Source organism: Tursiops truncatus, chromosome 15, assembly GCF_011762595.2.
Source record: "Tursiops truncatus isolate mTurTru1 chromosome 15, mTurTru1.mat.Y, whole genome shotgun sequence".
NCBI classification, from domain to species: domain Eukaryota; kingdom Metazoa; phylum Chordata; class Mammalia; order Artiodactyla; family Delphinidae; genus Tursiops; species Tursiops truncatus.
Window position 1 is genome coordinate 34,038,250 of NC_047048.1, and position 12,339 is coordinate 34,050,588.

The 12,339-nt window shown below is 55.2% G+C and overlaps 1 protein-coding gene across 2 annotated transcripts in view; it reads left to right on the forward strand.

Moving 5' to 3' along the window:
* Positions 1 to 7,483: 7,483 nt before the first annotated feature.
* PPL (periplakin) overlaps positions 7,484 to 12,339 on the forward strand; it is a 47,036-nt gene continuing 42,180 nt past the window's right edge. Inside the window, exon 1 of one of the 2 annotated variants that reach the window (XM_033840196.1) lies at positions 7,484 to 7,524. In XM_033840196.1, the coding sequence (XP_033696087.1) occupies positions 7,499 to 7,524 (26 nt within the window). In that variant the 5' untranslated portion in view covers positions 7,484 to 7,498. Of the gene's footprint in view, positions 7,525 to 11,258; positions 11,435 to 12,339 lie in introns of those variants that run through there. The other variant, XM_033840195.2, reaches the window with a different exon arrangement.

A 12,339-nucleotide genomic window follows, 5' to 3' on the forward strand; every position in this document is an offset into this window, starting at 1 on the left:
CACAAGCGGCCCTTGATCTGGGCCCTAGAATACATAAAGGCCCTGGGAGGGTGCTGAAGCTGGAGAGAGTGGGACATTTTTTTTATTATGATAAAACATACATAACATAAAAATTACAAATTTTAACCATTTTCAAGTGTACAATTCAGTGGCTTTTAGTACATTCACAAGGCTTTGCATCCATCACTGCTGTCTAGTTCCAGAACATTTTCATCACCCCAAAAGAAAACCAATACCCATCAAGCAGTCACTCCTCCTTCCTCCCTCCCCCCAGCTCCAGCAACCCTCAGTCTGCTTTCTGCCTCGCATCTCATTTGTCCTGGGCTGCTCCTAATCCTGTTCCTTCTTCCTCCTCCCAAGAGCAGAGCTCAGAGACCTCCTAGATTGGGGACCTTCCAGGGCCATCAGGGTCATTGGCAGGGTGGCCATGTACAGGTATGTAGGTTGTAGCCTGCACAACTCTGTGTGGTTGTCCTGGTCATTGGGCCACTTTAACTGAGCGGAGGCTGAGTCCAGGGGAGCCTCACCCAGAGGGCCATACAGCCAGGCCCCACCCACCTCAACCCCCAGCCCACCCCCAAGTCCAGTCACTTCCACACAGGCTTTGGGATTCCAGCAGGCGCTACATGTGGAGTTGGGGTCCAAAGGCAAGTAAAGCCTCTGAGCCCCAGGAGCTCTCAGCGAGGAGGGGAGGAAGTGAAAGGAAGGTAGGATGCCCCAGGAGAGTCAGCAGGGAGCTAGGGAGGGGGCTGGGCGGCACAGTGGTGAGTGCTGGGTGCCGGAGTCAGGTTGGCCTGGGTGTGAGTTCTGGCTCTGTTACCTTCCAGTGTCCCTGCAGTGTATGTGGCTGCAGTGTCCCCTCCTTTAACATGGGGATAATGCGGAAATTATTCAGCCTTAAAAAAGGAAGGAAAGGTTCATGGATGAACCCTGAAGACATTATGCTCAGTGAAAGAAGCCAGACACAAAAGGACAAATATTATATGATCCCATTTATATGTGATACCTAGAGTCGTCAAGTTCACAGAGACAGAAAGTAGAAGGGTGGTTGCCAGGGCACGGAGAGGGGGAGTGGGGAGTTAATGTTTAATGGGTGCAGAGTTTCAGTTTTGCAAGATGAGGAAATTGTGGAGATGGATAGTGGTGATGGTTGCACAGCAGTGTGAGTGTATTTAATGCCACTGAACTTGCACTTAAAAATGGTTAAAATGGTAAATTTTATGTTATGTATATTTGATCACAATAATAAAAAAAAATCACATTGGAAAAGTCTGAAACAAAATAGTGGTAAATAGTGCCAGCTTGGAGAGAGGGTCCATCTCCCATGAGACTCTGTTGAGAGCATGGCGTTGAGATGGAAGGGGAAGGAGACACCCACTCCCTGACCCCCTACTCTTCCACCTCCACCCATGACCTTCCTTTGGCCCAGAGTCACCATGATGGTGGCAGATAAAGTCCCCTGTGGGGAAGGGAAGAAGGGACCCCATGTATGAATTTCCCACTGCTGTTGTAACAGATCAGCACACTCTTTAGTGGCTTAAAAAACAACACAAATGTATTATCTTACAATTCTAGAGGTCAGAACCTGAAATCAGCCGCGCTGGGCTACGATCAAGGTGTCGGCAGGGATGTACTTCTGGAGGCTCTGAGGGGAGAATCCGTTTCCTTGCCTTTTCCTGCTTCTGTAGCCTGTGTTCCTTGGCTTGTGGCCTCTTCTTCCTTCCTCAAGCCACATCTCTCTAATCTCTGCCTAAGTCGGGCATCCCATGGCCTTCTCTGCTGATGTGTCTCTGTCTCCAGTCTCCCTCTGCCTTTCTATTATAAGGACTCCTGTCGTTGGATGCAGGGCCCACGGTAAATCCAGGATGATCTCATCTTGAGATCCTTAGTTTCATTACATCTTTAAAGACCCTTTTTCCAAATAAGTTCACATTTCCATGTTGCAGGGGGTTACGACTTGGACTTGTTGTCTTTGGGGGACCACCATTAGCCCACTGCAGGGCCCAGCTTGCGACTGTACCCTGGGTTGATTTGCCTCTCCTGGGGTGCTCTCCCCCATGTCCCTGCTCCTGTGCCCAAGGGTCACTTTCAAAAGCAAAGCCCCTGCACCCAAGCTCTGTGTTCACGGGGACCTGGGCCAGGACCGCTGTGGCCTCTGACTCCTCTAGGTTGAAAGGAGGAGTGTCGCTCTTGCCTTTCAGCAGATTAGATGTTACGCCAGCCCCCCATCCAAGTCAGATCAGCGCCGGGGAGCAGGGACGGGCAGAGGAAGAGGTAGGGCTGCGATTGCGTTGAGTCAGAGGTCTGGGAGGGATGAAGGAGGCTGGCCCATGGTGCTGGAGATGGCACTCCAACATCAAGAGGTCAGCTCGGGTCATGATTCTGCCCACCAAGCTGGGTCAGACCAAGGGGCTAGGGGCAGACAGCCTCAGGCTCTGAAAGCTAAACTTGGCCCCTTCAACAGACCCCAAGTGACCCCCACAGCTCAGTCCCTGAGGCCCTAGCTGCCCAACCAGCCCCTACCCCAAGCTGCCCCTGCTTTGAGGAGAGGCCAGGGTTCCGGGCCATCCACTTCTCCCCTCTGCCTGGGGCCACCCGATGTGACAGTCAGCAGTCACAGGCAGCTATTTATTTATTTATTTATTTATTTGGCCACACTGCACAGCATGCGGGATCTTAGCTCCCCAGCCAGGGAACAAACCCACGCCCCCTGCAATGCAAGTGCAGATTCCTAACCACTGGACTGCCAGGGAAGTCCCAAAGGCAGCTATTTAACATGTCATATGTTCATGTAAATAAAAAATATAAACAACAAAATTAAACATCCAGTTGCACGAGCCACATTCCAAGCGCTCAATAGCTACACGTGGCTCGTGCTTCCCTTAAAATACAGAATATTTCCGGCATTGCAGGAAGTTCCTTTGGCCAGGGCTGCTCTGAGTCATCCCTGGACCAGCAGAGGTTGCACCCTTTCTTGGGAAGAGGATGAACTGGGTGGGTGTGGAGTAGGGACCCCAGGGCCAGGAGGAGGGGGTGTTTGTCCAGAGCCGGCTTGTGTTGACTCATCGGTTCCGAGGCCTGAGCCCGGGTGAGGGATTAAGACTGAGCCAGTGACCAGAGAATGGCCCGGGAGGGCAGCCTGTGGTGACTGGGCCTCCTGGGTCCAGAGCAGGAATGTTTGACCTCAGCAGAGAGAGTGGACAAAGGGCCCGGGCAGGTCCAGACTGGGGTAGACAGGCAAACTCGCGGACATAGGGGCAGCTCTAGTTTAAATCACAAATGGCAAAAACACAGCACCTACTGGTTCACTTGCTACAGCCTAGACTTCCTTTCCTGCAAGGCCTACGGACCCCCGCCTTCCTGACCCCCATCCACCTTTCCAGAGCCTGATGCTTTCATCGTTCATCTGCCACTGCCCCGTGGATGGGCATTTAAGTCATTTCACTTATTTAAATGCGGTTGTCGGCTTGCTTTTCTATCCCTTCCTCGTCCCAGACCGGGGCATACAGGCTGTATCTTGTTAGCTACTGTGTCTCCAGGACGGGGTATACAGTAGGTGCTCCATCAATGGATGGGTGAACATGTGGGAGGCACTTTGTGGGCAAGAGGTCAAGATCCTCCCCTCGGGACAAAGAAACCTGATTCCCATGGAAACATCAGTGATGCTCAGGAGGGAGGAGAAGGAGGAGGGAACCTGGGGTCCCTGCCTGCCTCCAGTGAGAGGCTCCAACCAGCCTCAGCCTGGGGTCTGGACACTTTCCTCACAGTATCCCCGGGACCCCCAGTCTGTGACTGTGCCTGGGGTGCTCCATCCTTGGGGACATGGGAGAGGTGCCATCATCCACCAGGGACCTCATACTTACACCGTCCCCACCCCAGTCCTCTGCCGCCAACTCCCTGAAGGCAGGAACATGTGTCCATTGTATTCCACTTGTATCCTGAGTGCCTAGAGCAGGACTTGTTACATAGTAGGTGCTCAATAAATATTGGACGAATGGACGGATAACTCCCTTCTCTTCCACCATGGTCCTGACTCAGGACCTACTAGCCCTTGGTTGGTCCTCCTCTGGGGATCTTCCCCAGGACCATGGTGCAGTGACCCTCTCATTCACTCACTCATTCATTCATTCAACATGACACTGGGCACCTACTCTGTGCCTGGCACCTGCTGAATGGTGGTGGAGGTGGAGACAAGGGTGCTGGCTCAGACCGCAGGGTTTAAATTCTGAGGCCCCTCCTGACCTTCCTGAGCAGGCACTGAATGCCTTGGAGCTTCAGTTTCCACATCTGAAAAATGGGGAGAGGAAGAGGGCCAGTTTGTCATCTTTGTTGTGGCGATGGTTTCACCATTGTGTGCTTGTGTCAAAACTCATCAGATGGTACACTTTAAATATATACACTCTGTTGTACGCCCATCACACCTCAACGAAGCTAGAAAACACAGTGCCGACCCTCTGAGCCAAGCACTTAGCACAGGGCCTGGCATATAGTAAACACTCAACAGATGTTGTTATTGTGTGTCATTGTTATGTGTCTTACTTCACTGAATCCTTTTAAGACTCTATGGAGCAGGTGCCAGAGAGTCCCCATTTTGCAGATGGAGAAACCCAAGTTCGGAGAGTTGAAGACATTTCCCCAGGGTCACATGGCTAGGAAATGAAGGAGCTGGGATTTGACATCTTAGCTCCCTGGCTCTTCCCCATTTTACAGATGGAGAAATTGAGGTTCAGTGAGGTTAAGCCCCCTGCCTAAGATCACACAGCTGGGCGCATGGCAGAGCCAGGATTCAAATCCAGGTTGGCTTCAAGCTAAAACCTGATTTGATTCCATATTCTCTCCCCTGTGGCCTGGCCTGGCCATTACTCAGGCCCCCAGGCACAGGAGGGAATGGGGTCCTGCCCTCCTGACCTAGGCCATTCCCAGGGGCTGTAACACACTGGCCCCAGAAATGTAGCCCCACCGGTCTGGGCAGCATGAGCCCTGGCAGGCAGGGCAGGAGGAAGTAAGCTTGGTCGTGGGGAGGGGAGTTTGGGGGTTGGGTTGGATAACCTGTCCTGCGAGGATCCCAGGCCTGGCAGAGCCTGTCTGGCCCCATGGCCCCACCCAGCTCCACTCACTGCCCTGACAGCGTGACCTCCTCACTGAGTGGCCCTCACAGCTTGATCTAAGAGGCCCAAGGATGGGCTTGAAAAGAGGTGTCCAGAGATGTGGGGTAGATTGTGCTGGAAAGCCACCCAGAGTTCAAGATGAAGCCTGGATCTACAAGATGCGATGATGGGGCAGTCTGGCTGGGCCAGAGTGGATGCCAGCCTGTGGGTGAGGCCAGGTCCAAGAGTTCCCCTGCTGAGCAGAGGGTTAACCCCTCAGTGGCTGGGTCCTGGGGCAAGGGCCAGGGTGGCCAGGACCTCCAGCCCCTATTCAACCACTGGTCAGGAGCTGTTTGAATACTTTGACAGCAGACATAGGTGTACAGGTGCACACCTGCATCCAGAGAGGGCCAGCAGGAAGGTCATCTGAGCAGTGGCTCCCTTGGGGAGCAGCAGAGTGGGGCTGCCTGGCAGGCAGTAAATAGGTGGCCAGGATGAGGCAGCCTTCCAGGGGCCCTGGGCCGGTGGGGGCCTGAATCACATTCTTGGGGGATGACTCAGGGGCAGGCCGAGTGGGTGACTCACCATGTACCTTCTCCTGTCCCTGCTGCCAGGGCCCAGCCTCCCCTCTGGTCCCAGGGGGGCTGTGGGGAGCTCACTAGGCCCCCAGCCCAGGGCTGAGTGTGTCAGCCCATGTGGGCTGGAGGGCCAACATGATTTTCCATCCCCTGCATTGTTTTGCAAGAAAAGTAAATACATGTTACAAAACTCAGGGTGAAGCTGGGTCAGCCCCCTCCTGTCCCCTTGGAGGGCAGGGAGGAGAGGGACCTCCATGCCAGGTGCTCTGCACACATCACCAAGCGCTGGCTCATCCCCATTTTACAGATGGGGAAACCCGGTTCAGAGAGGTTAAGCCACATACCCAAGGTCACACAGCTGGTTGTATGGCAGAGCCAGGATTCAAACAGAGGTTGGCCTCAAGCTACAGCCTGTGGGTTCTTCCCAGGCAGGTATAGACCAGGGCCTGAGCATGGGCTGCATCTCTTTCTGTTCACAGCTGTGTTTCTCAGGGTGGCCCAGGAACCCACACGCTTCAGCATCCCAGGGAGTATGTGTTTGTTAACATGCAGATTCCTGGGCTGTACCAAGACCCACCCACCTGTAATCTCAGAAGAGGGACCTTGGAATCTGTATTTTTAAATGCTCCCCAGATTGGGGTGAGGCCATACCATTGGAGATGGGAGAATGACTGTCTGCAGAAGAATGGGCTGGGCCTCCGCCCTAGGAGGAAAAGGCTCTGTGGTAAGGAACCTGCACACCCCTCTCTCCAGGACTGGGGCAATGCTGCCCTTCTTGTTTCAAACTGGTTCACAGAAATACCCGAGCCAGCCAGGAGTGAGTGAGCACCTCTCCAGCTGCTGGGGAAACATTGACAGCAAATAGGGAGGGTGTGGGTGACCCTTCAGAAGGTGGTGGTCCTCCTGGGAGCCGGCAGCCTGGCCCAGCTGTAGGGAGGGGACAGAGTTCAGGGGCCTGGTTGCCAGGGAACAGGATGGCCCTACGGGTACTATCTCCGTGAGGTTAACCGTCACATAAACCGCAGGAAAGCAAACACTCTCCCTGAGACCCCACCCCACGGCACAGGCAGAGCAGATGAGTCACTTGGCATAAGAGGGCTCCATGGAAGCAAACAAATCCCATCTGCCCAGAGGAGAACTCACAGGGCCAGGTCACAGCTCCCATCCCGTCCGGCCTGCCCACAGAGCAGCGTGCACACGCGTGTACACATGTGCACACACACATACACAGCAGCACCAGCTCAGAAACCAGATTTTAGAGACTGGAGGGAGGAGGGATGGTGCAGCACAACTCAAATTCCTCCCTCAATCTGCTAATTCTCCCTGAAGCACCTGGGCTGGGCCCAGCCTAGTCAGCGGAAGCCTGGCCCCTATGCCCGAGCCCAGGAGGGTGGAGGCGGGTGGGGGTCTGAGGGCGCGGGGCCAGAGCAGGCTAACCCAGGAACCAGCCCAGCTGGGCACGGGGCCTCTCAGTACTCTTCCCTGGAACATGAGATAAGAGAGCTTCCTCCTGCGGGGGAGGACTGGGAAGGCTTCACCGGTATGGGTCCTTGGGGAGAGTCAATCAGCTGAAGCATGTTGGCCACATGCCATGTTGCCTGGCACGGAGTTGGTCCTCAATAAACGAGAAATGGCATTAAATCATGTGTCACAGGTGTCACTCAGCAGCTGAGCTTCAAGCCTGCTAACCTGGAGGTCTCTACTTAGGTTCCCTCTCAGAAGCCAAATTTCACTTTTCTAGGAGGTGTGAAGGAAGATATGAAAGTTTGGAGAAGTCCAGAGTTCTGACACATTTTGGAGGAGTTCCTGTAATTGCTTGTAACCCTCAACCCCATGAGCACGAGCCTCCAGCTGCAGAGGTAATCCCCTCCCATTTGTGGAGCCCTCACTCAGTGCCAGGGGGCATACCAAGTGCTTAACACATGGGATCTCACCCTAGGAGGTGGATGCTATAGTTGTGCCCATTCCACAGATGAGGAAAACTGAGGCTCAGAGAGACAAAATGACCTGCCCACAAGCTGTTCACATAACTGAAAAGGACTGAGCGAGGACTCCACCCCAGGACTCCCCAGGCTGCTCCCCCTCCTCCCCATCTTCAGAGCTCTGATAACGCTCTTCTCCCCAGACTCATCCCAGTTGGCTTTGTATTTGTTTTTAATTAATTGATTGATTAATTAATTAATTTGGCTGCATCGGGTCTTAGTTGTGGCATGTGGGATCTTCTCTGCGGCCTGCAGGGTCCTTCGTTGCGGTGCACAGGCTCTCTAGTCGTGGCGCGTGGACTTAGTTGCTCCACGGCATGTGGGATCTTAGTTCCCTGACCAGGGATCGAACCCACGTCCCCTGCATTGGAAGGCGGATTCTTAACCACTGGACCACCAGGGAAGTCTGGCTTTGTAGTTGTTGTATCTTTGTCTCTGACCTTAGACTATCAGCAACTTGAAGGTAGAGAGGCTTCTTTCCTCAGCATGGGTTCTATTTTGCCCAAGTGTTATATCTTCCAAAATCCTTATCAACCAGTATCTTTCAGTCCAGTCAGAATGTCCTACAAGGAAGGAGGTTAGTACCATAGAGTGTGGTACTGAGTGGGCACTGACAGAGGGGCACAAAGTGGGGAGGGGGCAGGGGAGAGGGCGGCAGGGAAGGCTCTGGGAAGAGGGAATGCCAGGCTTGGGTCATTTTGAAATGAGTTTTTAAAGAGTAGCTGAAAAAAGCCATTGGAAAAGCAATCTAAGTACATATAAAAATAATATCCAAAGGAAATTTTAAAAAATAAAATAAAATCCAAACACTATAAAAGAGCGTATAATGAAAATTCAGATTTCTCTCCTGAGGGGACTCATGGCTAGCAGTTTGTTGTGGAACCTTCCAGAAGTTTTCTGTGTGTATATGCACATACATTCCCTGCTTCTCCCTCACACTTTGCTGCTGGTGCCTGACTACATATATGACATCTCATTCTTTTCCAGCTGCATGGTCTTCCCGGTGTAGATATGCCCTGGGTTATTTAACCACCTGACCCTGATCCCAGTGGCCAGCAGGTTGTTTCCAGGGCCTCCTCCCTGGCAACACTACTGCCATGAACGTTCCCTAAGGTAGGTTTAGCCTCCAAGGGAAAGGTAGTCAGGAGAAGGAAGGAAAAGGGTTTCCACGCAGGGTTGTGCCATAAAGCAGGGTGATGGACAGTGTTCCTTCCTGAGCCCTTTGGCTCACCTGGGGTGCAGGAAGGGGTCCTGGGTGAGCAAGCTTTGTCCACAGTTCGGGCTTCTGTAGACCCCGGGTCCCTGCGCCTGCCCAGCCTGTGTGCTGAAGCCTTGGCTCCTCCCTGACACCTGCTCCCAATGTCGGCTGGCTGGACTTGCAGTCTCTAGGTGCCGGCCAAGCCCTGTCCTAACCTCAAACTTGGGAAGGGAAGTCCCTTCAGGATGGAGGGAATTGCTCAAGCCCTCGGCTGCCTTGTGAGGAACTCCCTACCTAGGACGGGCGTCTGAGAGAGCAGCCAGGCAGAGCCAAGTTCAGAGGGGAAAGAAAGGTTAGGTTTGACTGGAAGGTCTGTTCAGGTTTCTCCACCTGAGCAGGTGGGGAGCTGCAGGCAGGATCCCTCACTCCTGACTTCTCATAAGAGGCCAGGGACCACCAGGGGCACTTGCTAAAAGTTCAGATTCCTGGGACCCTTCCTGTGCTCCCCAGTCAGGAGCTGGGGGTGTGTCAAGGCCCTGGAATCTGCATTTTACAAACTCCCCTGGAGATCCTGAGCTGCGGCACCCCCCAGGGTCCTTTATCCTTTTTAGGTCCCCAGACCCCTTTGAAAAGTTAACAATTTGAGGTCATCAATTTATTATTATTATTACTATTATTATTAATATGTGTCATTCCCCCTCCCTTAAGAGAAAGGCTCTTTGCTGTTTTTTTGGTTTTTCCCTTTCTTCATCAACGCAGAAGAACCAGGCAGCCAAGGCTGGGAGAGTGTTCATGTCTGTTGAATGAGTCAATGAATGAACCCGTTGAAAGAGATAGACCCTCCCCCCAAAAATGCACATTTGGACACACACATTTTGAAAGCAACTGTAGGAGGATCCACAGACCCGCTTAAGCCCATCTGCAGATGCCCCCTTAGGAATAAGGTTTTCCTAAAGTCTCTGTAATGCTTCAAAACTGAAGTCCTTTGGTGGCAGGGACACCAGTGGCCTAAAGGACATTATTCTCAGATGCTCTGGGGTCTGGGACAGGAAAAGCCTGTAGGCATCAACTTCCCCACCAACCTCCTTATTTTTATTTTATTTTTATTTTTTATTTATTTATTTTTTTGGCGGTACACGGGCCTCTCACTGTTGTGGCCTCTCCCGTTGCGGAGCACAGGCTCCGGACGCGCAGGCTCAGCGGCCATGGCTCACGGGCCCAGCCGCTCCGCTGCATGTGGGATCTTCCCGGACCGGGACACGAATCCGTGTCCCCTGCATCGGCAGGCGGACTCTCAAACACTGCGCCACCAGGGAAGCCCCACCTCCTTATTTTTAAAATAAAAAACAGCTGGGGAAGGGACTGCCCTGAGGACTCTGGATACCCAGTGGGGGCCCCTTTTTCTCTGCCTCTCAGACCTCATTGCTCCCCATTTGAGCCCTTTGGCCATAGCTTATCTCCAATGCCTTCTGGCATCTCCCGGGGGAATGTGTGTTCCTCCTTCCCAGCTGAGCTCAGAACCCCCAGCGCCCTCCAGAGTGGTGCTGAACCCTCCCCGCTGCCAGGGCCCCACTCTGGCTCACCTCCAGACTCAGTTCACTGTCTGCTAACTGCAGCCTTCTCTACTGGCACACGGCGCAACAGGGCCACGGTCTAACCTGGACTCGTGCTGGCACAGAGTCTAACTTGGCACTTCCGGCGCTGTGCTAAGTGCTTTGTGTGAATTAACTACAGGAACCTCCTATGGGATGGAGGACTGTTGTTATCACTGTTTGACAAATAAGGAAACTGAGGTTGGGAACGGCAAGAAGCCTTGCCAAGGAGTCAGCTGACTGTAGCGGCAGGATTTGAACTCAGGCGGGCGCACTCCAGAGCTCCTTTCTCTCAATTACCATCGACACTGCTACCACCTGAATGTAATTCGCTAGCTATCCGAGGCATAGAGACCCATCCAGTGTCTGCCACACCTGGGAGGTGGGCACCCACCTGGGTTCAGCCAACGAGAAGGGAGAGCTGATGCCCAAGAGGGGCAGCAGAGAGCCAGATGGGGCCCTCAGTCAGGGGGGAGCCAGGCCCGGAGCGCGGGGGTGAGGGGGATACTGAGCACGCTCGGGAAAGTGGCCAGTGAGCCCCCGCCCGCCTGCCCAGCATCTCGAATGTCCGTGCTGGGCGGTGGGCTGTGTCCTGACAAGACCCGGTGTCCCCACCCCCAGTCCAGAGCGGACGCCCCACTCGATCTGGCCCGGCGCCGCACGAGCCTGGAAGCCCCGCCCGCCTGGTGCCCCTCCTCCGGGAAGGTAAGCACCACCTTCTCGGGAGCGGCTGGGAGAGCCAGTGGCCTGCGAGAGCCCCGCCCCCCGCGAGTAGTGACCGCGCGCCGCCGCCGCGCAGCACTCGGGGCTCCAGCGCCGCCGCTCGCTCACCTGTGCTCGCTGCCCGCCCTTTGGTGCGCGCCGGGGCCTCCGCAGCCCAGTGCCCAGACCGGCGCCGCGACCCGACGTCCCACCCGCCCACCCCAAGCGCCACCATGAACTCGCTCTTCAAGAAGAGAAACAAAGGCAAATACAGCCCCACGGTTCGGACCCGCAGGTGAGGAGGCGCCCATGCGCAGCGCGCTTGGCGGCGCGCTGGGCCGGGATGCACCGCCCAGGTCGTGGGGGGCACAGCCGAGCCTCGAGGGCTGAGGGGATGGGGGGGTGCGCAGGAAGCACTGCCCTGGGAGGCCCAGGGGGCTGGGAACCCAGCCAGGAGTGCGCGACTCGCGGGAACGCGGGGCCCGAGGGCCACCCTTGAGCTGGGAAGCACCGCCAAGGTGGGGATGCGGATGGGCTGGGGGCGCCGAGGGAAAACCCGCTATTTGGCACCGGAGAGTTCTAGGAGCCCAGAGAGCACTGGCTTGGGTGCTTAGAGGGCGAGGAACTTAGCTGGAGGTACAGGGGACCTCGGTGTTGCGGAGTCGCCCTTGCGCCAGGGGTCCTCCTGGGCCAGGAAGCACAGCCAGGGTGGAGAGTGGTGTGTCCTCTGGAGGATGCTACACCCAAGGCCGGGGAGTGGGGTGCGCAGGGGACCTAAGCATCGTCTAGGGGCGCACCCGGGCCGTGAAATATAGCTGGAGCGTGAGGCGTTGAGTGGCGGGCGTTCACCAGTGCTTCTTGGAGAGCGCGCAGGTGCTCCTGGCGTCAGGCAGGCGGGGATGGGGGGGGCGCCTGATGGGGTTGTGCCACCTGCGGCAGCACTTCCCAGCACCTGCCATCCTGCGCTCCAGAACCTGGTGCAGGGGAACCGGTGGGTGTGGGGTCGGGTTGGGGGAACCTGGGCTGAGGCACCCCTTGTCCACCACCCGCCCCGGGGTCTGCGCATCGGCTGAGAGACGATGGGGCCTTCTCCCTCCGTGATTTCTTAGGGGCGTGGCTGCCCCCTGAAAAATCACAAAGCCCCGAAACTGGTGGCGTCTCTAAGCCTCGGGTTCTCAGGGCTGCCTGGGAAGGGAATAA